The sequence below is a fragment of the Natrix helvetica genome (assembly GCF_964273705.1).
Source record: "Natrix helvetica genome assembly, chromosome: 2".
Classification (NCBI taxonomy): domain Eukaryota; kingdom Metazoa; phylum Chordata; class Lepidosauria; order Squamata; family Natricidae; genus Natrix; species Natrix helvetica.
Genome location: NC_138552.1, coordinates 215,023,377 through 215,050,977, shown reverse-complemented (window position 1 = coordinate 215,050,977; position 27,601 = coordinate 215,023,377). Strand labels below are relative to the sequence as shown.

The window sequence follows — 27,601 nt, the reverse complement described above, 5'->3', positions numbered from 1 at the left end:
ACACATTCTATCTTCTTGTGAGATGGGCAGCCGTATAAAATTGAAATTTGTATGTGTGTGTGTGTGTGTGTATGTATGTATGTATATATATATAGGTTGAGATTGTCTTTGCAACGTTTCGGCAGGATCTCACCTGCCATCTTCAAGCTGTGGGCTTAAAAAAGACCCGAATACAACAAAACCAGCATACCTACACCCGTGAAAATCTACGAAAACATTATATATATATATATATATATATTTAAAGGCTCATGAAATATTTCGATTTGAAGATATAAAAACACAGTTCGCTGTCCAACTGTGCTTTAAAGCTCTGTTGAAAGCATTAGAGAAATATGCTGAGAACTGTTCTATAATTTTATGTTCCTTTCCTAAATATTTGTTTACAATATGCTTACAATAGAAGGTACAGATGTTCTGAGAGTCCTTTATTTGTTGCTCGTTTGGGTTTTTTTAAAAGCAAAATACAAAATATTACATTGCATAATCTATTGCAGAAAATTAAAGAAATAGTCAATATTAAAAGTAAGGAATGTAAAATTTATAAGGCTGAGAAGAAATAAAAGATTTGTCTCTGCTACTTTTTTGTCCCTATGACAAACATCACTAGTTTTTGTGTGACATGACCAAGGGCACTTCTACTTGGGATAGAATAGAACAGAACAGAACAGAATAGCGTTGGAAGGGATGTTGGAGGTCTTCTAGTCCAGTGGTTCTTAACCTGGGCGATATCGCCCCCGGGGGGCGATTTCGTTTTTCAGGGAGGGATGGAACGAAAAGGGGCGAAGGAACGGAAGGGGGTGATATGGGGGCAATGGAGCGAGACGTTTTGGGGGCACTTTTGAGACTTTTTTCGTAGAGTGAACCACTGTATATCTGTCATACAAAAGCATCAGATCACTCACTATTGGTGGATTGAACTGTGTTTTAAAATGTTCCTCCAGCTAGCTTCAGTATAGAACGCCGTACACATGTGAATACACATCGCTCATCTTCATGCGCGTTGTGCAGCAGCCTCTATCACTCTACCCATACAGTGGCACACCATTGGCCAGAATGGGCAGTGATGGAGGGGTGAGCACTTCTTTCGAAACATAGCATGCTGAGTGGCTGTCCCCTGTGATGTCAGCTGTAACGTCACTATAACTGTTGAAACTAGATTTATCGGTGTCCACGTGTGTTTTATAGTGTTCCAGTGCAGTCGAAAATTTAATTTGCAGTTAGTGCCTTTCATTTCAAAGACCTCTCAACATGGCCGAGAAGAGGACGTGTCATCAATATTCAATGGAATACCCAAAATTGGGATTCATTCCATCTCCTTCCAACATACAGCTTCCGTTTTGTCGTCTTTGTGAGAAAACATTTTCAAATGAAGCGATGAAGCCTTCCCGACTGAAAGACCATTTGGTAAGAATTCATTCGGATAAAGCCGACAAACCAGTATCATTTTTCCAATCCTTAAAGGCCAAGTTTGAGGGTCCAGCACTGTTGAGAAGTTATTTGGCAAATCGTCACTCAACCCTGAGAAGAGGCTCATTTGTTCCTATGAAGTATCTTTGTTGATAGCAAAATGTGGCAAACCTCACACTATTGGAGAAACGTTGATTTTACCAGCAGTGAAACAGATTGTTGCCACCATGTCAGGGCCCAGCGCAAACACTTTCACGCAATTGATTCCTTTGAGCAATGACACCGTATCAAAAAGAATGGATGAAATGGCTGCTGAAGTGGAAGAAAGGCTTATTGACATCTTTAAGAATACAGAATTGGTGATGCAGATTGATGAGTCAACGATTCGTGAAAATGAAGCCTTGTTGTTGGCTTATGTCCGTTTCATCAACGGAAATGAAGAAATCGGGGAAGAACTGTTATTTGCTCAAAATTTAACCACCGCCACCAAAGGTTATTCGATATTTTAAAAGGTCAAAGAGTTTTTTAATGAGAAAAACATCCCTTTGACAAACGTAATGGCATATGCAACTGACAGAGCTGCATCCATGGTTGGACGATATCACGGATTTCAAGCTCATCTAAAATCAGTTGTACCTGGAGTTATGACTGTCCATTGCATCGTTCATAGACAGCACCTTGTCTCAAGAAATTTGAGTGGCTGTTTGCACGAGTCTATACGTTACATCATTAATGCTGTGAATAAAATTAAGTCGAATGCCTTAAACAACCGACTTTTTCACAAGCTTTGTGAAGAAAATGATGAGGAGTTTGAACGTCTCCTTTTGCACACCGAAGTAAGGTGGCTTGCAAAAGGAAAGTGCGGCGATTCCACGAACTTTTTGACACAGTTGTCGAATTTCTTGAATCCATTGATCCAACTCTAAGCAATTCTCTTAAACTTCGACGTCTGGATGTGGCTTATCTCGCTGATGCTTTTGACAAGCTGAATGAAGTAAACATAAAGCTGCAAGGAGATAAAATCAATTTTCTTAAGACCAAAGGAGTAATCTGCTCATTTATTTCAAAATTGGACTTCCTTGCAAGCAATATGAATTGCCAGGAGCTGTATCAGTTCCCAAGCCTTGGTAATGAATGTCAACTCCAAGCAGAAGATTTGGACATTTTTTGCTGCCACTTGAAGCAACTAAAAGAAGATATGGAAGCCAGATTCTATGATGTGATAAATCTGGAAGTGTCCACTTGGGTGCTAAATCCTTTCACAGCAGACTTTGCACAACTTCATCCCAAAATGCAAGAGCCACTGACAGATCTGAAATACGACTGTGAAGCCCAATCACATTTTCAGAGTTACGGCTGCGAAGCTTTTTGGGTGAAAATGAGGAACGCTTACCCAACATTGTGGGAGGAAGTTAAGTTGCTTCTTTTAGCCTTTCCTTCCACTTACTTAGTGGAGAGGGGTTTCAGTGCCGTCCAACAGATCCTTTTAAAGTCAAGGAACATGTTGAAGATCACTGAGCGTGGCGATTTAAGAATGAGATTAACAAAAATGGTTCCAGACATCAAGAAATTGGCATCAGCTCACCAAGTACAAGGCAGCCATTGATGTTCTTTTTTTGCTTTTTGTGTACATACATTTTCTTCGTTAATAATTGTCTCAGCTCTTATTGTTGCATTTGCTTGCATTGGATTTCACGTTACAGTTTGAGTTTTCGGCTTCGTTTTTGAATTCTTGTTGTGCTCTGTAAAACATTTTGTGTGTCTCTTTGTATTGTACTTTTTAGCGTGCACTCCAGTTCGATATTATATTTTCTCGGTTTTATGGTTTCAATTTTTATTGTTCTGCTCTTCTTGTAAATTTTTTGTGTAGTTATATATATATTACTTCAGTTTAAGGCATTAAATTTGTCGCTCTGATTTTTTTGCTTTCCTTCTGTAAAAAATTTCTTTGTGTCTTTTTAACCCTTTTTACAGTGTGCATGAATATATATTTTCCTTGAATCTTAATTTAGTTTCAGAGTTTTCGTCTTGAAATTCTTAGTTCCTGCATTGCGGTTTGTTCTTATGCCCTTTTTATATTTCTTTTTGCGTCTTAAAATTCACTTGTAATTAAATCATTAAATGTTACTGTATTTTTCGGGCATTTCATTTTCTTGCAATTGAATTTTGTTTTCAGTGGTCATTGTATTTAAGTGTCTTGAATAAATAAGATAATAATGAAATACATGTATCATGAAGTTTGGGAGTAAAGTGATAGGTGGCGTCAGAATTTTTCACACAGTTGAGATATGGGAAAAAGACTTGAAATAAATTATTTGCATTGATATGTCCTAACGACAATTTTAAAGAAAACAAATGTGTTTGCATAAATTAATAATAAATAATAATAATATATTTATTTCTTAGCCGCACCCTCTCCCGAAGGACTCGGGGCGGCGTACAACAAAACATACGAAATAAATATGTAAACAAAACAAACATAAAGTAAAAACATACACTGAGACATACACAAGGAGGAGGTCGATTGATAAAAACAATTAAAATACAGAATATAAAACCCCTAGAAATTAAATATAATTAAAATACCCAGTTAAAAACCCGTCAGGAGCGATATGGTTAGATCAAAGTTGAGCCAGGCCAGCTGCTTGGAATAGGTGGGTCTTAAGCTTAATACGGAAGGAGCGGAGGTCAGAGGTATTCCTAATATCCGGGGGGAGGTCATTCCACAGGGCTGGGCCCGCCACAGAGAAGGCTCTACTCCTAGGCGCCGCCCCACGACATTGTCTAGCGGACGGCACCTGGAGGAGCCCCTCTCTGTGCGAGCGAATTGGTCGCAGGGATGTATGGGGCAGGATACGATCCCGCAAGTAACTAGGTCCTAAGCCATGGAGCGCTTTAAAGATAGTTATCAAAACCTTGAAACGCACCCGATAGACCACAGGAAGCCAGTGCAGCTCGCGCAGGAGCGGTGTCACATGGGAGTACCTAGTACTCCCCATAATTACCCGCGCGGCTGCATTCTGGACCAACTGAAGCCTCCGGGTGCATTTCAAGGGAAGCCCCATGTAGAGAGCGTTACAGTAGTCCAAGCGAGACGTCACCAGCGCATGAGTGACTGTGCGCAAGGCATCCCGGTCCAGTAGGGGGCGCAATTGGCGCACCAGGCGAACCTGGTGGAACGCCCCCCTTGCCACGGCTGTCACATGATCATCCATGGACAGCCGGGCATCCAGGAGGACGCCCAAATTGCGCGCCCGCTCCACGGGGGCAAGATGAATGCCCCCAATGGCCAATGATGGGATTAATTGGCTGAACCGGGGGGCTGGTACCCACAGCCACTCCGTCTTGGAAGGGTTGAGCTTGAGTCGGTTGTCATCCATCCAGATCCGTACGGCTTCCACACACCGGGACATCACTTCGATGGCCTCGTTGGGGTGGTTCGGGGTGGAAAAGTACAGCTGAGTATCATCAGCGTACAGATGGTATCCCACCCCGAAACCACGTATGATCTCACCCAGCGGTGAGATGGGAAGAATTATTTCCCCGGGTTGTGATTGAGAGGTTATGTTGGGGGAGGGAGAGCAATGATAACTTCCTCAATGGCTCAAGGGAGCGATTCTTTCAAAAAGGTTAAGAACCACTGTTCTAGTCCAACCCCCTGCTTAGGCAAGAAACCCTACACCACTTCAGACAAATGGCTGTCCAATCTCTTCTTAAAAACTTCTGGTGTTGGAGTATTTACAAATTCTGGAGGCAAGTTGTTCCACTGATTAATTGTTCTAAGTGTTAGGAAATTTCTCTCCTTGATTAGTTTCCAGCCATTGCTTCTTGTCCTGCCGTCAGGTGCCTTGGAGAATACCTTGACTCCCTCTTCTTTGTAGCAGCCCCTGAGATATTGGAACACTGCTATCATGTCTCCCCTAGTCCTTCTTTTCATTAAACTATTCATACCCAGGTCCTGCAACCAATCTTCATATGTTTTAGCCTCCAGTAATCATCTTTGTTGCTTGTTGAGTTGTTTTCAGATCAGTTAAATGCCCCCTATATCAGTTACATCAGTTTTCTTCTACTGTAGCTCTACCCAGTTCAAATCACTTTTGTTTCATTTTCTTATCTTTGGCATTAGAGTTCCATGCTGCCCGTGGCCTGGCTAATTTTCCATGGTTGGGAACTCCTGGCTTCTTTGCCTCTTCAGTCACTGGGGCATATCAGTGTCCTTGCATAAAGCTTTGTAGCCAGTGATCTGCATTTTTGTTTTACTTTTTTCATTGTTTAAAAGTCATAGGGTAAGAAGGAGGAGGAGGGCCAAGCACTGGTTGATGGCCAGACATGATTTTTCCTTATTTGTTAGTTAGGGAGAGCACTGATCTAGTGTGGTGGTTGCATTCTTGCAGTGTCTGTAGTTAAAAATAATAATGAACTGTTGCAAGACTGTTTCTGAGGGTTTGGCAAGTGTTGATAGTGATTAAAGTGCCTATGAGAAACTCCCCATTTATATGCTTGCAAAAAAACATTGTCTGCAAAAATATTGTCTGTCCTAATAAAATAGGAATGGAGTTGGAGAAGTTGCCTTTTCTTGGAAGAGTTATTGATTACGAAAGGGCACACGAACAGTTAGTTTTAGCCTGCAAGAACTTCCCAATTGGTTTTCTTAGACTTTTCTGGATCCTGCCACAATGGACCTTTAATCAAAATGTTTCCCATTATAGTAAATAGGGATCTTTTTTCACATCTTTATTTTATTTATGGAATTGGGAGGTAAAGTAACCATTGGGATATAAAAGCTTAAAATCACCTGATCTCCCAAAGTATTCTGTGCCACCTGAAATCCACTCATGGGAATTAGGCTTTTTGCAGCATACATGCTCTTCTACAAAATTTTGCAGCATACATGCTCTTCTACAAAATCACTTGTGTAAGAGAAATGAATGGATATAAATGAGATGAAATTTCTGTATAATTGTGTGTAAATGCTGGAGAGATTGTATAACAGATGGGAGAAGGCTTACTATAGACATAGTCAGATGGACAAACAGGAGGACAAATTCTCATGTTACAATTGGCGGCTGATTTGCTATACATGCTAGTACTATACTTCTTTGAACAGTATAACAGATGGAATACAACAAATGCAGAAAACTTATTAAATCCTGGCTGATGTTTTCCATCATTCATGTAATTAGAATTATTCTAGGTACTGGGGTTGGGGGCAGGAAGAGAGAGGCTTGTTTTAATATATGAAAGTACCCTCAGAATAAATTATCATCTTTTCCCATTTCACTTTTCTCCTCATACTTCTACAGCTGTGATCTGCTGTTCTAGCAAACATGCTTTTCCTTTACAACTAACACACAACCATTATTTAAATTTATTATTTTGTCATGGGATAAAACAACCAGTTTGAACTGGCAGGTTTCATACTGCACCACAACACTGAAATTTCCTAAGCCTGCTCCTGAAACATTTGAATAAATAATAACAAGAATGTCCTTGAATATATGCCAGCAAGGTGTCTGTTGCTACCAATGAAAGAGTCTCAATACAATTCTCTCTCTTATACAGAGAAACACTGTATGTTTAAAAGACAAGGGGAAATGACTCCAAGTTATAAAGGTTGTGTGTTCTGTATATTTATGTTGTGAGCGTTTTGATAAGAAGGAAGATTTTAAAAAAAAAATCCATCTGTTCTATAGATTTTTGTCTACATTTTTAATAAATGAACAATTTGAATGCACATCTCCAAATGTGCACTTATGCATAGATCTTTTCTCATTCATTTTGCTATATGTTTCATCACAGATGTGAAGAAGTATGATCTCTTGCAGAAGAGTTGCATTCTTGTAGTTCTTATTAGTTCTGATGTTTTACATATTCTGGAGTTGTTTCTAACTCTTTTATTGGAGTGGGTTTTTTTTAACTGTTGCAAATTGCTCAGAGTCACTTAGGTGAGATGGGCAGCCCTACAAATATAAATAAATAAATATTAAATATAAGTCAAACTCTTTCGTCCTGTAAGATTTTGAATGTAGAAACTCTGCACTTCTTTGGGTGACATTTTAAAAGATGTTAGATCAAAAAAGATGTCATATAGTATTTCCATACTGAAGGACTTGCAAAACCATCAGAGTTTTGTTCAGCCCAATGAAAACTGTTTGAGTTAATTAATTAAATATGTTATCATATACATAGTTTCAATGCTAGCAACGATTCAGCTGAAGGTTAAATATGTGAATGCTGTCAATTAATGGTAGAAGGAATCAGGCATATTCTTTTTATACTGTAAGCCAGGATGCTTAAAATATTACTACCATGTTTCCCCAAAATATGACATGTCCTGAAAATAAGGCCATGTCACATTTTTGGGTAGGCAAAAATATAAGCCCTCCCCTGAAAATAAGCCCCCTGGACAAACCCCCCTCTGGTCAGGCAGAGCGCCGCTCACTGACCTAGCGGTATCCCAAAGGTGCCAAGCCGCAGGAACCGGGAGGCAAAGGCGCTCGTGTTGCTTGGTGCCTTCGGCTAGGTTGGTGAGCAGTGCTGTGCCCAACTGGGGAGGGGTGTTGCCGAGCGGCTGCTCTCCTGCGAGCGGGCTCCCAAAGAGCCGGGCATAAGCTCAGGGTTGAACGGTTGTGTTGCACTGTTGCAGCAGCGCAACACAGCAGCCATGAAGTAACCACACTCACAAGCAGCCATCCAGCAAACCTCCTTTCCAGCCAGGCACAGCACCATTCACTGGCCTAGGGATATCGCCAAGCCACATAAGGGCCTGTTCACCGCCCCTGGTCCCATGGCTTGGTGCCTTCAGAATGTCCCTAAGTCAGTGAATGGGGCTCTGCATGGCTAGAGAGGGGGGGTGAATGGGGCTCTGCGTGGCTAGAGAGAGGGCTGTTCTGCTCCCCGCTCGTGTGCCTCCCAACCTCACGATGCCCTGGCCCAACTCTCCCGGTAGAGCCAGGGTACCTCTGCTGCTGCCGGCACCACCCCAGCGTGGTTTTTTCTGCAGCTTCCAAACAATGGAGGTAGGATGCCGAGTCTTCCGGCAGTCTTATTTTACCCTGTCTTGTTTTCTGGGAAACACGGTAGTATATTTCTTCTTTTTCTCTAAAATAATAAGTCTAATTGTATGGATGATGTTACTGTCCAGTGAATGAGTCACCAAAGCTAATCAACTATAAATTCAAGATAATTCAAAATTATAGAAACAACTACAGTCAGTAACCTCTCTCCTTCAACACATCTTCAAACAGTAATTATAAATTCTCCTAAAATAATGCTAATCGTTATTTGGACACACTTCAAAAATAAGGTGAAAGAAATGCTTCAGACTCATGGAAGCGCAAGCAAAGCATCTCTCTGCCAACTATAAAAGCAGCCCATCTTCCACATGAATGAAAACTCATGCTGCTGTTTTAAGAGGTTTCACAAAAAGTAATGCAACTCTTATGCAGTTTCAATGATTTTCAGCGTTGTACAGAGCCCTAAAAACTCAGTCTGCTTTATTGAATTGCTTATATAAGGTCTAAAGCATGCACAGCCCTCCTGACACCTCAGAGTTAATTATATTTGTGTACGTGGGCACTTGCTATTATGACATTTTGACATTTTGATCGGATGGAAAAAACAACAAAACTGTACAGTTCCCATTAGCAAAGCATTCCAACTATTTTTCCTTGGTACTGAAAAATTTTTTGAAGATGAATTAATTAAAGATGGAATAATTCATAGAAATTCTAGATTATTTTGTCCTGCCATTAATGCATTTTGCTATAGAAGCAAATTATGTCACAGTGAACAGGATCTGCTGCTATGTCAAAGGTGCTTCTTCCAACACTGAGTTAGATCCTAAATGATAGGCCAGCGATAGTGAACTTTTTTGGCTCACGTGCCATAAGTGGGGGAAGCGCAGGGGGGTCGTGTGTGGGCGTGCCACACCCATAATGCAATGTGTGACCCTCCCCAGTGCGCATGCACGCACTACAGGCGCGACCCCCCCATTTTTACATGCTTTTTTCGCCCTCCCCAGGCTCCAGAAGCTTTATAGGAGCCTGGGGAGGGTGAAAACAGCCTCCCCCGCCCCCCCCCGGACACCCTCCGGAGGCTTCAGGGACCTTCAGGAGGCTTCCCTGAAGCCTTCGGAGCAGTCAAAACAACCCTCTGAACAAACCGGAAGTGACTTCCTGTTTGCTCAGAGAGTCGTTTTGAGTGCTCTGAAGGCTTCAGGAACCGTCCGGAGGCTTCCCTGACACCTTTGGAGTGCTCAAAACAAACCTCCGAGCACACTGGAAGTGACTTCTGGTTTACTTGGAGGGTCGTTTTGAGCACTCCAAAGGCTTCAGGGACCATCTGGAAGCTTCCTTGACACCTTCGGAGCGCTCAAAACGAACCTCCGAGCAAACTGGAAGTCACTTCCGGTTTGCTCAGAGGGTCATTTTAAGTGTTCCGAAGGCTTCAGGGAAGCCTTCAGACGGTCCCTGAAGCCTTCGGAGTGCTCAAAACGACTCTCCGAGCAAACAGGAAGTCCGTCCCCAAACTTCTGGTTTGCCCATAAGCTCATGAAGCCTCTGGAGGGCCTCCGGGGGGCGGGGGGGCTCTTTTCACCCTCCCCAGTCTCCTATAAAACCTCTGGAGCCTGGGGAGGGTGAAAAATTGCTTTTAAAAAGGGTGAACTCAGCTGGCCAGCGTGCGCATGCGCGCTGGCCAGCTGACAGGGCAGCGCCTCGCGTGTCCTGACAAATGGCTCAGTTCACCATCATTGTGATAGGCCATCCACACCTCAAAATCTTTTAAGATGGCTGGTGTGACATCACAATTGTAGCCCATGTCCTTTTTATAAATGCACATGCGACAACAGAATTATTCTTCAATTGCACCCACCATCTTGCAGGTTTTGACCCAAACCTCCATGTCCATAACTCACATTATGTTCTCCCTACATAAATCTACTTCTTTCAGCTATAGTCATATAACTAAGCCTGCTGGCTTAACGGAAAAGTACAATAGAGAGGAGGGTATGAAAATGCAGAGTTAGTGAAATTCTATTTACAAACAATTCTAAAGCAGAGGACAACAGTTTGAGCCCTAATAATTTCCTTTTCATATTCAAATCCTTCCTACTCCACTAAGGCTACAAACACATACAAACTACAGTAAATGAGACTTGTGGGACTGGTTCAAAGAGAAGTTGGCAGCCATGACTAGGGGAGCCTAGTCCTGTGCACCAATTGTGTCCATTCTCCGGCTATGAGCTCTTCATATCCTGGTCACTTCTTAATTGGATTACTACAATCCAGTCTACACAGAGCTGCCCCTGAAAGACATTCAGAAGTTGCAGCTAGTCCAGAATGCAGTAGTGCATGCAGTTCTAGGCACCTGGGATTTGCCTATATCACACCACTGTTATGTATTACCTTTAACACCCTTGAGTTGTTTTCAATCCTGCCTCTCCCTCAGGGTATCTGCCCATCTCACCAGGCTAGATAGGTGGGCGTACTCTAAGTTCCTTCTCTTAAAAGTTATCTGATGAAACCTCGATTGGATTTTAGGACAAAAGTAGTGGTCTTTTCATTTTCATTCTAATTTAATCAATAAAATAGAATTAATAGAGTCTTGCCTTTGATAATTCTTCCTTTTTTGTCACGTTGTAAATTACAATTTTGCAAGGACACTTAGAGCTTTTAGTGGCTCTGGAGTGCAGGTGTGTCCACTTCTAGCTTCACCAGTGACAATGCAAAACTGCCCTTTTGTTGTTACGAGTCCCCTGGCCTCCTTTTCATTGTCAGAATCAGGAAGTGATTTCTTTTTCTGTCTCTGGTTGCTATTGTTATCAGTTTCCCATAATCAGTTCATTAATATAGATTGCTGTTTAATTTTAGCATGGCATATCTATGCATAGCTTTTCTTTCAATTGCACATATGAGGCTTCCTGAATTTTCTCTGTTCTCCATTTCTCCCTTAGGTAATTGATAAGAGCAAAAGAGACCCTTCAGAAGAAATTGAGATTCTTCTGAGATATGGACAACACCCAAACATCATTACTCTCAAAGATGTGAGTAGTTGTTCAGCTCACATATTTCTTGTACACATCTCCTTGTGAGCAAGTGATTTATAAGAAATGTTGTTTAGGAAAATCTATATGATGCCAGTTCCAACAATCTTGTGGAAATCTGTGCTATATTATTGGGTTTAGAAAGTGTATTAATAAATTTGCAATAACCTTTGTGTTAGATTGGGTGAATGAAGGCACACTCAGGCTTCAGAATAACAAACAGCTCTTTATTAGGACAAATCAACTATGTACAATCCAGCGAAGGTTCAGTCTGACAGCAGCCCTTTTATAGGGAGCTGTCAGACCCTTCGACCAATCAGATTGAATCTCTGTTCCCGCCGGAACAGAGGACCTTTGTGTAAACCATTACCAATGTTTCTGGTATCTAACACTTTGCATTTGTTTAATTGCAATTACGCTGGATCATGAAGTTGGATCACAATATAAAGAAGTAACTATAAAGACTTTGTTGATAAATTTTCTTATGTAGGCAGTAACTTTGCTTATCTATTAGACGCTTACACAAAGGTTTTCCATTTTACAAAATGATAAGGATCAATTTAATAACAAACTATAAGCAAATGTTAAAAAAAATAGAAATTGCCATTCTTTTAGGGTGCTTCAGGCTTTTTTTAAGACACATATTTTTCATTCAAATAATGCAAATAAAATGGTATAACTAGTCTCTCCTCTTTCTAATTATTTTTGGAAGTATGAGGGTTGAATAAAAAAATAATGTCTTCAGTGTTATAAATTGCCTACAACAGATGGCAGATGTTCTGCTACTAGAAGCATCTGTTGATTCATTTGGAAGTTATTGTGAGAATACATAGGTTGTGTTGCTATTATTTCTCAAATGGATGTCTGCAGTGAGTACTTATCAGTGTGCTTTAAGCAACGCCCTGTGCTTGAAATTTCTGACTGCCAAGGAGTCCCAGTTGAAATTGACCTTTGAATGCAGGTTTATGGTGATGATTGCAATGATGTGAGTAGTGTGATAAGCAAATGTTGCGAAAAAAATGCAGGTCAATAAAATAAAAGTTAATTAAAATGTAGGTAATTTGAGCTAATGTAACAACCTGCATTAAGAACTATGGACATTTTATTTCCCATCAAGCAAGGAACTTGGTTCCTGGGAATCAGGAAAGGAAGAAGTGGGTTGTTGCGTTTTTGTAAAACTCTGTATTTGCACAATAAGATAATATAGGTGGTCCTAAACTTACAACCACAATTGAGCCCAATATTTCTGTTGAAAAGCAAACAGTTGTTAAGTGAGTTTTTATTACCTTTCTTGCCACAGAGGTTAAATAATCACTGCAACTGGTAAGTTAGTAACACAGTTGTTAAGTGAATCTGGCTTCCCCATTGACTTTGCTTGACAGAAGGCTGCAAAAGGAGATTACATAATCCGGGGCGCTGCAACCATCATAAATACATGCCAGTTGCCAAGCGTACAAATTGTCATTACCTGACCATGGGGATGTTACAGAGGTCAACCGTGTGAAGAAGAACTGCGTGAAAAACAATCATAAGCAGGGGTGGGCTTCAAAAATTTTAGCAACGGGATCTCTGCCTGATTGCTGGGTGGGCATGGCCCTGGCGGCCTCCTGCACCATGGGGGGGTGTTTTTGCCCTCCCTGGGCTCCGGAGGCCAGAAATGAACTTCCACTGGGCCTGTTTTTCACCCTCCCTGAGCCTCCACACGTGCCCTGCACTTACCTGCATCCAAAATGGGCCGTATGGGGACTCCTGGGAGAGGACGGGTGGGCAGGACCCGCCAGGAGTGGGATTTGGGGGTTCTCTGCACAGAATCTTAGCTAGATGTTCTCCCGAACCCCTGCAAACCCCCAGCAGCCCACCCCTGGTCATAAGTCATTGTTTTCAGTACCATTGTAACTTTGAACGGTCACTAAATGAATGGTTGTAAGTCAAGGACCACCGGTATGAGGTTTTAGGGCATTTAAGGTTCATGGAACAAGTACTTAATGAGTTTTCTGGACACATGTATAGGTGTATGATGATGGAAAATTTGTATACCTTGTGATGGAACTGATGCGAGGAGGAGAACTCTTAGACCGAATCCTGCGACAGAAATGCTTCTCTGAACGAGAGGCTAGTGCCGTTCTCTGTACCATTAGCAAAACTCTGGACTATCTCCATTCCCAGGGAGTGAGTATACCAGTTCTGTATCCAATCAACTTTCTAAAAATATCACTTCATGTCATTAAAATATTGAATCGGGGAAGGTATTATGATCTTCCCTACAGACACAAAATCTACGATGAAAATGAATGTGGAGTGTGATTCATTGACTAGTGAAAAATGGAGGACTGTAAGATAGACTAGAATGGCATAGAATAGAATATGTTCTCTTATAATAAAGATCAAATGCAGCGCTTCCTTCAAACAGAAGATTTAATTATTATTACCTTTCTAGCTGTAGTATGAGCCAAATTACTGGCAGGTTACAGCTTCTCAATTATCAACTGCTCCCAATCAGATTTGCTGCATGTAATTTACTGGAAACGACTAATATTTCAGAAGGATAGAGATAAATATAAAATTCATTTAGTTCCTCTGGTTTATTACTAAAATGTATTCTCTTCTCTTTTGCTATGTGGTAATGTCAATATTTATCAAGGCATGGAACTAAATGTCCAGAAGACATTTCTGGAATTAACTAATAATTTTCAAAGAATGGCAGTTATGGACAAATCATTTACTATTACAGCAATTTGGGTTTTGATAACGCACAATGTGTCAACTTTATTTTCAGGTTGTTCATCGAGATCTGAAGCCTAGTAATATTTTGTACGTGGACGAATCAGGGAACCCAGAGTCTATCAGAATGTGTGATTTTGGATTTGCCAAACAACTGAGAGCTGAGAATGGTCTACTAATGACACCATGTTACACAGCCAATTTTGTAGCACCTGAGGTATGAAGATTTTAAAAGTCCACATGATGGTCACTATTTCCATAATGGGCAATATTCAGGAGTTGTTTTTGATATTTATACAATCACTTTCTGGAGAGTGATTTCAAGAGCTTTAGATTTGGAGACAGGTTGCAGCACTCAACAAATTTTTCTGAGCTTAGAAGGTAAGTGGGTTATGAGGCCTGAATTGGAAAATTGAAAAAAAAATTCAGAATAAGACAATAGGAAATATTTCTATACTGTGGCAAAATAACTTCATGGACAGGTCCAGGAAATTCTAAGGAATCAATCTCAACTTGAAGGAGTGTCAACCATCCTACTGGGTTAGACAATAAAAGAAACTCCTGGGACATTTTTTCACTGGAAATTCCATATGGCTACAGAATTAGAAAAGCCAATTCTAACTATTGCGTGTGTAAACAGCATAGGAAAACTTTTCCTTTTTCCCCTTGGGCCTCCCATTGTCCATTGTCCACCAATCATTTGCACTCACTTTATTTTGGGAATGATCTGTCTACCTCCTACATTCCCCAGCTGGTGACCTTGTGATGTTGGGTCTGTCTCAGGCATCCAGTCTGTACACTTGCATTCCAAATTTCCCTCCCAAACCTCCCTTACATTCCAATGCCTTCCCTACCCCCTCCCATTACTGTTTTCTGGTTGCGAGTGGGCCTGCCTAGCGAGTCAACCATGACAAGATTTTACTTTTTTAAAATCACATTGTTCTAGTAGTTGGAAATCCCTACAAAAGAAAAAAAACACTAAAAACAAAATACAAGTGGGGAATCCATCACCTTAATCCAGTGCTTCTCAATTATTTTCTGTCATGCCCCCCCTAGGAAGAAGAAAACATTTCGCCCCCCCCCCCCCCCGCGCGACTGTAAATAGTATAATTTGTCTATAAAATTGTTATAAGTACACCTCTGCATAACATAGCACACCAGTCTTTCCTCGTCTCCCACCGTAGTCACATGCTTTCTTTCCTCTTTCCCTCTTACTTGTCTATCCTTCCTTCCACCCTCCCTTCCTCCTTCCCTTCCTTCCTGCCTCCCTTCCAGTTCCCTCCTTCCTCTTTCCCCCTGCCTGCCTGCCTTCTTTCCTCTTTCCCTATCCTCCTATCCTTCCTTTCTCCCTCCCTCCTTCCCTGCCTCCCTTCCAGTTCCATTCTTCCCTCCTTCCTTCTGCCTCCTTCCTGCCTGCTTGCCTTCTTTCCTCTTTCCCTCTTGCTTGTCTATCCTTCCTTCCACCCTCCCTTCCTCCTTCCCTTCCTTCCTGCCTCCCTTCCAGTTCCCTCCTTCCTCTTTCCCCCTGCCTGCCTGCCTTCTTTCCTCTTTCCCTATCCTCCTATCCTTCCTTTCTCCCTCCCTCCTTCCCTGCCTCCCTTCCAGTTCCATTCTTCCCTCCTTCCTTCTGCCTCCTTCCTGCCTGCTTGCCTTCTTTCCTCTTTCCCTCTTGCTTGTCTATCCTTACTCCCTCCTCCCTTTCTTCCCTCCCTCCCTGCCAGCAGCTCCTCCAGCATCCCAGCTGGAAGCAGCAGCACAACAGTCGCCGTTACCAGGGGCGAAGGGGTGGCGGTGGCAAGATCGGGCGACCGCCGCCCCTTTGTCCCTTCCCCAACAGCGGCTGTTGCGCTTCCGCTTCCAGACGGAATGCTGGCGGTGGAGCTGCTGGCGGGGAGGCGAGCTACCTGCATAAAGACGCCGCCGAGGGCATGGCAGAATATATCCCGGCTTGAAGTGGCAGCGCTGGGGACTGCTCAGAGACTCATCAGAGCCGCGGGCTGGAGCTGTGCAAAAAGTCTGCTTGGGCTGGGGGGGGGGGAAGGGAGGGAAGCCTGGGACAGCCATGCTTCCCTCCCTCCCACCCCCGCCCGAGCAGGCTTCTTGCACAGCTCCAGCCCGCAGCTCCAATGAAAATCCACAGTCCAAAGTGCTGCCACTTCCAGGCGGGATATATTATGCCTCGCCCACGCCACCGCCGCTGCCGCCGCCGTTGCACCCAGATGGAAAGGGAGCATTCGCGCCCCCCTTTATGGAGCCTCGCGCCCCCCCAGGGGGGCGCGCCCCACTATTTGAGAACCGCTGCCTTAATCCTTCATGTGTGTAGATAATTTTTACTTTGTTCAGTTCAGTCTCATTCGTTCTACCATAGTTTCAAAGGATAGAAACAGAAACTTCTCATTACCGAATTGGAGATCACTTTCATGCAAATTACTGTATCAAAGCTCAGATTATTTTTCAGAACCAGGTTTGCATATAACCTTTTTTCTTCTTCAGAATGTTGTTGAAGGGAAACCAGCAGAGTAGCTCCAGATGTTCTTGAATTACATATTTATTATTGGTCCTTTTCTGAGTGTCTTCAGAATGTATTTAGAATGCTGAAGACAGTCATATTCCAAGTGAACTATTTCCACCTAGAGGTGGTCATTTCTTTGCTGGTCCTAAATGGGCCTCTGTGGATTTTGATGTTACAGTTCATACCATTCTTTACGGCCATGTTATCTTTATGGTTTCATTTTTTTAATTAGATGACATGTGAAGAGATATGTTCAATGTCATGGGATCAACATATGATACAGATAGCTCTCAAGTTATTATTGTAATGGAATTGCCTACCTAAGCCATGCCAGTCATAAAATGGGACTCCCACATGACTGACCTGATTTTACAACCTGTTTGCAGCAGTCGTTAAGATAATCAATGCTTTGCTATGGATTGGATTTGCTGAAAAACAGAAGTAACTGCTGTTTTTAGCAAAAGTGTCATAAAACATAGTGATGTGATTGCGGGATGCAGCAAACTGATATGATTGAAAATCAGTTGCCAAGGATCCAACACGCATGTATGTGACCGGGGGAGGAGGGGAGCCAGCCATCAGAACTTCAGAACCAGGTTGCCAGGACCAAAGAAGGTCCATTGTAACTTTGAACAGTTGCTAGGCAACTGGTTGTAAGTTGAGGACTAACTGTATTCCGTTTGTACCTAGTAAACATGTATTCGTAATCCAATATAAATCTTCATAGATTATCCAACTGAATGAAATTTCAGGGGAGAAATTTCTGGAACCAGTAAACTGCTTCCTTTTCCTTTAAAACATAAACTTTGCACCTCATTTGCTGTTAATTCTTAATGTCATTTTACTTATCTCCATTTATTTCAGTCCAAATTTCAATATATTGTTTTGCCATATTAAATACTTTCTCAATTATACAAGTTATTTAAAAGGCAACTGAAATTGCATGCTTGTTTCCATATCATCTTTTTAAATGTTTGATTTTGAACCTTTAATTATAATGGGTGGTAGTTATACCAGTTACATATTCAATAGTAATGAGAGAATGGAACATTATAAAGATATCTAGAGAAGAACTGACCTGCCATCTAGTGGAAGCATCTTGGCAGGAAAAATGGTATCATATTTCATAAGCTCTGATCATTGTCAGCAGGTAAATTTAATCACATAATAGCTTTTATTTTCTCCAGTGGTTGCTGGGGTCTGGGTGAAAATTGTTTGTTCTCTTCAGCAACAAATTCACGAAGCTATATTTTATTTACAAAATCTCATTAGATAGCTCTGAAAGGTACTAGATTAAAACTAACATAGAGAAATAATCCTCATAAAATCCCAAATCTTTTTACTGTTTTAATAATTTTCTAAAATAAATTGAGTATTCCTATACTATCCCACATGTTAATTCTAAGGAGTAACATGGGATTTTGCATACCTGTAGTACTTCCAAAAAGTAATAAGTAGATTTCTGATCAAAAGGTTAAAAGAGAAAGCAGTGAGCAAAATTAGAAGTGCAGTTCAATTTTGTGCTAGACAGGGAATGTGCAGACCGGAACTTTCTTCTTCAGATTATCTATGAAAAATGTTTAAATGTGAGAGGAAAATGTATATTGTTCAAGTTTTGGATTTAGGGAATGGTATGATCTACCGAATTTGAATTACTGAATGTTTTAATGGAGTTAAAATTCGTAGCTGAATGTAGTATATGATAGAAAGAAAGTTTGTATAAATTGAATGCATAGCACAGGGTTTAATACTGAATAGGGAATGAGAATGTATGATTTCCCCTCATCATAATGCATTTAAGAGTTGTATCAATAAGTAAAAATATGTGTGCGAAGTTAAAGGTGTGTTGCGTTGGTCCAGTATGCGAATATAGGTGCACTTTTGTATGCAGATGATTCCGTATAACCTGAATTATTTGCAGCCGAATTTTAGATTGCCTAAAGCAAACAAATACAAATAAAACAAATACAAGGCTTGAAGATTTGTGTATCAGATTAAGGAAGTTGTATCTGACAGAGAAAATGGTAATCCAAAATTACTGTATATATACTGTATAAATGATGAAAAATTAGAGTAAGTAGATGAATATTTGTGCATTATGGCAGAATATTTATTAAAGATAGGAAAATGGATGGAGGCATTTTAAGACATGAACATTTGGTAGATAGCTAGTGCTTACATGTGGTCTGGGGAATAAAGTTGAAAGCAGCAAAAATGGCTTGATAAGAACACATTTTTACCCTATTTCTTATGTCGATATGAGACTTTGCTATATCAAAAGCACTAAAGTAAATTGGATTATTTGTAGTAAATTATTTATAGTAAATTATTTGTAGTAAAACAGGAAGTGATAGCCTGAAGAATAAATGAACACGAAACGAATACATATGGAATACAGAAATGAAAGAAGTTTATTGAAGTGGTTTGATTACAGATACAAAATGAATGAGGATCTAATCGCAGAATAATTATATGAAGGAAGAGTGAATAGGTCAAGAAGGAAAGGAATATTGAGAATGTTATGGGTGGATAGAAGCATAAGGCTGGAAGAGATTTCGGAGATCTTCCAACCCCCTGCTCAAGGCAGGAGCCTTATATCCCAGTCAAATAGTTGCCAGTCTATTTTTGAAAGCTTTCAGTAAGGAGATTCTCAAAAAGAGATAAATTTAAAGAAAAGATGGTGGATGTAGTGAAGGCACATGTATTAGAATAGGAAGGTGTAAAGACATATAGTATAAACTAGATTTACCTATTTCATTTTTTTTCCTCTTATATTTTTTTGTTTTACTATTACTTACTCTCTCTTTTTGCACTCTGCATTATGTTGTTTATGCTGAATGGAACGGCAGGACAGACAACCTGCTGTTTGGGTTAAAATAAGAAGATGATCTGTGAAGTTGCCAGAAACACCCTAAACTAAGAAACAAGGATGTATTCATCATAAATAGTACTTCTTCCACACAATGGTTGTAAAAGACAAAAAATGGGAAGTGTTTTCCCCAGTTTCAGGTTTAGATACACAAACGCATATCAGAATTCTGTACTTTAATGAAATATCCTGGGCAAACTGATCAATTAGTAGGTGAACGGAAATCAGTGAAATATACTTTGATCCTTTTGCTTGCTTATGTTATTACATTGCCTAGCTCCATATGACTTCTAGCATTTGACATAAAACATAAAGAAATATAACGATACTACAGTTAATACGAAGAGTCACCCACATGGTCATCAGTCATAATTACAGTACTAAGTCCCATTCAAGCAAATCAGTATTGCCACTTTGTATTAAGCTAATAGTCAGTATATAAGGTGAACTCCAATGGCAAATTTCTCTTAAACATTGGAGCCATTTCAGAAAAGGAGTGAGTGCCTTTGAGCCCATACCCCCCCCCCCAAAAAATATTTTTTTTTTGCAGGGATGAAACACCCATCATCTTCCTTCTGCATTCTCACATGGACTATGTAGATTCCATTTGGAGGAGATAGTCCCTAAACCGCCCTGGAATCATGAACAGTTTGAAAAGTTCAAAGCAGAACTTTGAACTGGACCCAGAGCCTATTGGCACGAGGGAACATATGCCTAAATGTGAAGCAAGCAACAGTTAATTCTTCAGCAACTCTCAAAAGTAGTAAAATATAACATACTTATGTTTCCTTTGTGCAGGTCCTGAAACGGCAGGGTTATGATGCAGCCTGTGATATCTGGAGTTTGGGGATTTTGCTGTATACCATGTTAGCAGGGTAAGTGCAAAAAATTCTTAATATTTGTTGCCTGGTCAATCTTGGAAGCCAGTGAAGCCAATGAACAGCAATATAAAGACAGAAATTACAATCTAGAGACATTATAGTAAATACCACTTAAATTACTTAGTTGGGTGCCGAAAATTCATATGACTGAAATTGTCAGGTTAATTACAGGCAAGTTAAGACATATTATTTGCAGTTGTTTATTCCAGTTGATGTCCATCTTGAAATGACTATGTTTTGAAATTAAAGAAAGTAAATATATTTATCAAAGTATGTAGATTTTATAGAGAAAATGTATACTTTGTTTGATGACCATCAAATTGTGTTATATTCGTATTATAAAACCTTTCATAGTGGAAAGTTTTATAATATTGGCTCTTAAGTGTTGCTTTGTATCACAGAAGAAAAAAAGGTCATATTATAGGAACTGTATCCCATCCTGCCCACCTTTTTTTAGGACTTTAAGTTTTGGCTTTTAGATATATTTAGATATATTACATATTTTTATTTATTTTTAATTAGTTTGTCAAATATGTACAAGATAACAGGTATCAGTATAAACATGGACATGAACAAAGGAAATGAGTACAAATAAATAGGGACAGTAGCACAGGGACTGTAGGAACACTGGTGCGCTTATGCACGTCCCCTTTACGGACCTATTATGAAAGGGTGAAGTCTACAGTAGACAGTTGAAGTAGAAGTAGAAGGTTGAAGCTAGGGGTTTGAGGATGTAACAACGGAGTCAGATAGAGCATTCCAGGCGCTGACCACTCTTGCTGAAGTTGTATTTTCTGCAGTCAAGTTTGGAGCAGTTAACCTTGAGTTTGTATCAATTGTTTGCCTGTGTATTATTGAGTTTGAAGCTGAAGTAGTCGTTGACAGGTAGGACGTTGTAGCAGACAATTTTGTGTACTATGCTTAGGTCAGACAGTAGGTAGCGTAGTTCCAGATTGTCCAAGCCCAAAATTTCGAGCCTGGTGGCGTAAGGGATTCTATTATATTTCATTCTGCTTCTTAGAACAATTTTAAAGAAGCTAAAATCTAGGACAAATTTACCTTACAAACACAATATGCTTATTTTTGTAGATACTGTAGCATAGAAGATTTTAAAACCTGATTTGAAATGAAAAGAGGAGAAAAATGCCTGAACCTGAATTTTTAAAAGGGATCTCAAAAAGAAGCATGCTAGCTTCTGGCAGAGCTATAAGAATAGTGGAGGCTGTGCTGTTTTTTTCTCCAAAGGATACTACTCCAAAGAAAGTGCTGGCCAGCCGAGAGATTATGAATCGGAGGTCTACCCACATAAAGAGCACAACATTGAGGAAGGCTTTTTGTATGCAAGCCAGATGTATTATGCATTGATCATGCTACAGCTGTTTCACATATTATTTATTGCTTAACAGATTCACCCCTTTTGCAAACGGACCAGATGATACCCCAGAGGAAATTCTGGCTAGAATTGGCAGTGGAAAATATGCTCTAGCAGGAGGAAACTGGGATTCCATATCTGATGCTGCAAAGGTAAAATAATACATCACAATTATGGTGCTTGTGATTGGTATCCATTTATTTTGCTTTTGTTGCTCATGATTGTCCTCCATTTATTTAAAATGAACGCACATAAAATGAACAATAAATTACAGCAGTGCTTTAGAAATCCAATAGCAACTATATAAATAAGCATAGTTACATTTCATTGTCCATAAAAGTATAACAATTAACTGAAATTATTAAGGATTATTCCCAAAATTGAATACGCATTACGTCTAAAATGCCTCATTGATCTCATATATTGCACAGATGCCATGTTTTGTAGCATCTCAGAAGGAAATGATCACAGGAGGACAGCAATATGTGACAGGTTTTCTTTAAATTAGAACTAAATAAATGACTTGATTATGTTTATCTTCATTTCAATATCTTAACAGCTTTCTGGGTTTCTAAAGTTCCGTGCAGTTCAGAATTAATATAGACAAAGAAAAAAGCAGAATATGCTGGTTCAATCTATTTTCTTTTCTTCCACTTTGGCAAAAGTAAACACTAACATGCTGAATCAGATCAAAGTCTGATTTATCAAGCAGTTTGTTTTTAACAATGAATGGTCAGATGCTGTTGTGAATCTACGTGAAATTCATGATCCTATGTTTTGGGTGTTTGAGGAGTTCGATATAGTTGCAGATTTTGACAGACATTCTCCTAAATTGCATATCCCAAGGAAGAGTATTGTATACATCAAAATGTATAAGTCTTATATAAGTATATTTAAAGTAATTCTCAGTGAATTCAATGAGTTTTATTTTCACATTAATGGGTATAGGATTGCCACCTCTGATTAGTGATCTACCAGTTGCCACAGTACTGAATATTCTAACACAATTCCTGACTCATTTTTTTCGTTTTAAAATTGTGACTAGCAGTACAGCTAGTCCTCATTGAGTGTCCACCATTGGAACCAGCAACTTGGTCATTAAGTGATTACTAAGTAACAAAAAAATCACATGACCACAATTGTGCTTACAATTTTTAGTTTTTCTTTGCTTTAGTAGGATATGACTCCAAATAGCAGAGTAAGCTCAAACAGTGGGGAATATTTCTGGAATTTGGCTTATGAGGAAGGTGGGTAAAAGGGTGAATCTTATAATCCTTTTTCCCCAATTCGCACACCCTTTGGAATGCTGACCCCAGGTCTAGGATAATTAGCAAGAAGATAATTATAGTTTGTTACATTCACTGAAGAGAAGGGGATTACAAAAGAAGAAGAAGCAGGCCAACAATGGGGAATACAAATCAAAAGAAATGCACTAGCTTACCTGTTTTCCTAGCATACTCTTTACTGCAGCTCCTTAGAAGACAAAAACTTCGCTGTGAAATTGATAGGGGTCTTATCCCTGTCAGACAGTAGCACCAATGAGCTGGAGGATTCTAATGAATTAAGATCATAGAGTTAAGCTTGTTAACTTGTAGTTAGCACTTTTAAGGGACATGCTGCATGATGAGGAAAAGCAGCTTAGGAAGAGATATTATAGCTTATTGGAGCAATATCTCCACTGTGGGGGTTGGGGACAGGTCAGACACAGGACAATGCATACTAACTGTAATGGCCAAAATGTGTCAGAGAAAACTCAGGTCATAAATGCAGGCATAAGTCACAAAATTACTTTTTCATCACTGTTGTAATTGCAAATAGTTTGTCCAAGGCAGTTACTAAATGAGGACTACTGTACCTATATATATTTAAATTCCAATTAGAGTTATGGATGGGCAGGGACATATGCAATACATATCACAAATAAATTGAACTCCTCAAACTATCTTCCTTGCGTGTTGATTCCTGGTGATTGCTTGCACCATTCCCTGCGGTTAGCTCCACAAAATTTCAGATGTGGTTAGTCATTGTTTATTTATTTATTTATTTATTTATTATTCACACTTATAGACCGCCCCCTCTCCCGGAAAGGACTCGGGGCGGTGTCTCCTTCTTAGTGCTGTGAGAGAGTCACTGGGCCAAAGTCATCCAACTACTTTATAACTAAGGTAGGATTAAACGCATAGTTTCTTTATTTCCAGCCGGGTGCCTTAAGAAGTACACCACACTGGCTTCTTATCACAATAAATAGATCCTATTTGTTATTAAAGTAGTAGAAAATACATTGGGAGGTTAATTCTTTTGTAGGCAAGGCAAAACCCATGCCAGATCAATAATGTTGCAACCCAACCCACATGAATAATCTTTAGCTCCGCCTTCCAAGAAATCAGAATTAAAGCTATTTTCTTCTTATGAATACAGTTTTAATATAATATTCTGATAGAAACATTTTGAGGCCCTCAAGAGTTTGCTTCTCTCTCTCGTCCTAACATCAGAAGAATTTCATTACATTAAAAGAATGTAGACTAATTGTTATAGGCTGACTTCTAAAGCCATTTTCCATTCCTATCATCCATTTTCTGAAATCATATTTACCGTATTTTTCGGAGTATAAGACACACCTTTTTCCCTCAAAAAAGAGGCTGAAAATATGGGTGCTTCTTATACACTGAATACAGAATTTTGGCCTCCTGAAACCCCGCCCCCTTTGCAAAAACAGACAAGCAGAGGTTTTGGGAGGTTTTTCCCCTTTTTGCACACACACACCCCCCAGGGCCCCAGGAGCACTCTACATGATCTTTGCATTATCTTTTTTTTTTTTTTGCAAAAAAACGAGGCATGCAGAGGGTTTGCGAGGCATGCAGAGTGCAAAAAATGTTTTTTTTTTAAAAAAATACCTCTTCAAAGTCATGGTACATCTTATACTCCGGTGCATCTTATAGTCCGAAAAATATGGTATCCAGAGTGCTTATTATTTTTAATAAAATAACATTAATGTAACCTTCTCTATATAATTTTTTGCAGGATATTGTGTCAAAAATGCTTCATGTAGATCCCCATCAGCGCTTAACAGCAACCCAAGTTTTAAGGCATCCATGGATAGTAAACAGGGAGTATCTCTCCCAGAATCAACTCAGCAGACAAGATGTTCACCTTGTAAAGGTATGTCCAAATGCTGCTGCTTTGGATTCCTAGAGATAGAAAATTTGTTGATGGTCTCTTAAGATACCTAAATAATTAATAATTACATACAATCAGAACCAGCAACATTATTTTATTTTTCCCTAGAATTTTTAATTCCTTCCTGCCCCCCAAAATCTCTAAATTATTTTTTTAATAAATAACCTAATTCTTACAAGGTCACCTATATTCAGACAATCTTGTGAGAAAGTGCCAGTAAATATCTGTCAGGATGGCCTTAGTGTAAAGTTGAGGTGAACTGCCAAAATCTGTTAACCTCAAAAATCATTTTTTGAGGAGGAACCAGGCCACAGTAATCATGCAACAATGCTCAGATTCTTAAAAGTTGCAGATCTCTGTCATGAATCTTTTGTCAGTTAGGATAATGAACTGGTAGGAAGGAGGAGGTACAGTGGCCTAGTGGTTAAGATGCTGGGTGTGTTGAGTGGACATTTGGCAGTTTGAGACTCAAGCACCATGTGATGGGATGAGCTCACATTCCTGCCCCAGCTCATGCCAACCTAGCAGTTTCAAAACATGCAAGTGCAAGTAGATAAAGAGGTACCACTTTGAAGGTGGTGGCATTCCATCTGCCTCAGTATATAGTCATGCTGGCTACATGACCACAGAAACTTCTTCAGACAACACTGGCTCCCTCAGTAGGAAATTGAGATAAGTACCACACCTAGAGTTGGACAGGGGAAATGTTTTTTTAGGAAGATGAAACAGGATCCCAAATCTAGCTTACAGGGTTTCATTTTGCTTAGCATGGGCCAAGCAGTTGAAGGAACAGCTTGAAAGCTCTAGTTGAGGAAGGGAAAGATTTTCTTTTCACATGCCAGAATAACCCATTAGCCAAACAATATCTGGGAAGTAGAGAAGAAAAACCCCTAGTTGTTAGGTTACCTATGAGACTCTCAGTTTATTTTAAACAGGACTATCTATGAAAGGCATCCTTTTTTGGTCTGGAAACATGGCTTCCTTGTCCACTGTTTCTTGATATAGATTAAAGCATGTAATTGTCTGGATTATTTTGGGCACAACTTTTGGGGATAGTATTAGTGCTTGGAGCATTAGGTCAGATGCATGCTGATGGTATTTAAGTGATAAGAAACTCTAGCCCTGGATTGAGAGCCCTCAGTCTCACCCATTGCAAAGGCTTGAAGCCATTCTCTTTTCATCCATCAATGGCAGATGCATGTAATCAATTAACTTGGAGGTTTACCAGATGGCTCAGTGGAATTGGTTGTGAACCCTCTAGGGGGCTGGCAGATCCATCCTTTTTTAACTGATGCATCATAACAGCAACAACCAGTAAGGCCATTTCTTGCTTGCAACTCGTTTGCCTCTTTCCTACACACTATCCTTAAAGTGGGTGGCCTGACAAAAGATACATATGTGTAACGTATATAAAACTACATTTTTCTGATAAGATGGGAAGGAGAAAATGTTATTTGCTGGCCACCCCTATTCCAATATATTAGTTTTGAGCAATACATCAGATTCAGTTTTGAAAAGATGCTTTGTATTGCAGGAGCATGAATGTAGCACATCTGCGTCTCTTCAAAGCAGTCATGCCATTTCATAGGAAGAGGGGGAAAGTGATTTTTCTGAAATATTGCATAATCTCCCTGTTTTTTTAATTTTGCAGGGTGCCATGGCAGCCACCTACTTTGCTTTAAACCAAACGCCTCAAGCACCAAGGCTGGAACCGGTATTGTCCTCCAACCTGGCCCAGCGAAGGGGGATGAAAAGATTGACCTCAACGAGGTTATAATGGTCCCCAAAAGGCCTGTTTAAATAAAAAGGAAACACTTGCCCAATATATTGATCAGAGAGGCTGATCTATATTGTTAATGTTGCAGGACTCCTGGCACATACATTGTTTTAATCAGCAAAACTTCAGTTTAAGGCAAAGTTGCCCTTTGTTTTCAGACATTTTTGGGTTGTTTTTTACATTACCAGCAAGATGGCAAATACTCAGAAATGTGCCATTTTTTCAACTGCTGTATTGCTTCTTATTTAAGTACTGTATCGATTGCTGATGTTGTGTTCTCTCCTCTCCTCCTTTAATCCGAATGCTCTGTGAGATCACTTTTTGTAACAGATTCAATTTTAGACATCAGCTCTACCAGCATCTATGTTTGGTGTTTTGTCACCACTGTTATTAGCTGTCTCCAAAGAGTTGAAGATGTAATGATGTGCGAGACCATAAAAACAATATCTTATGAAGAATGAAGAGCGGGTGAGGGGAAGAGCTGGAAACATACCTATATTATTAAAGCAAAAGAATTATTTTTATGACTTTGGACCAGATGAAAGTATAGAAAGGAGATTAGAGTTGTGTTAATTGACACAACAACCTTGAAGGCTCCTATCTGATAAGGCCTCTTTTATTTATCAAAAATACACAATCTCATCTCGGACATAGGGATTTTTTTAAAAAGGAAAGTGGCTGTGTAGTTGGTTGCACCTAAACACTATACATATAGACTTGTCTGGAAGTTAGAGAGGGAACCAGAAGATAGGAGTTCAATGCTCTTCTTCCATTGACGCATTCATAACTACATGAATGAATACAAGCACTGTGCTTCATAAGCTGTTACAGAGTTTC

General features: G+C 39.9%; 1 protein-coding gene across 2 annotated transcripts in view; it reads left to right on the top strand.

Moving 5' to 3' along the window:
• Positions 1 to 27,595, top strand: part of RPS6KA2 (ribosomal protein S6 kinase A2) — a 242,402-nt gene extending 214,807 nt beyond the window's left edge. For both annotated transcript variants that reach the window (XM_081940991.1, XM_081940992.1), the window contains 7 exons: positions 11,366 to 11,455; positions 13,466 to 13,624; positions 14,232 to 14,393; positions 20,356 to 20,432; positions 21,845 to 21,962; positions 24,832 to 24,969; positions 26,639 to 27,595. In XM_081940991.1, the coding sequence (XP_081797117.1) occupies positions 11,366 to 11,455; positions 13,466 to 13,624; positions 14,232 to 14,393; positions 20,356 to 20,432; positions 21,845 to 21,962; positions 24,832 to 24,969; positions 26,639 to 26,764 (870 nt within the window). In that variant the 3' untranslated portion in view covers positions 26,765 to 27,595. The remainder of the gene's footprint in view (positions 1 to 11,365; positions 11,456 to 13,465; positions 13,625 to 14,231; positions 14,394 to 20,355; positions 20,433 to 21,844; positions 21,963 to 24,831; positions 24,970 to 26,638) is intronic.
• The last annotated feature ends 6 nt before the right edge of the window (positions 27,596 to 27,601 follow it).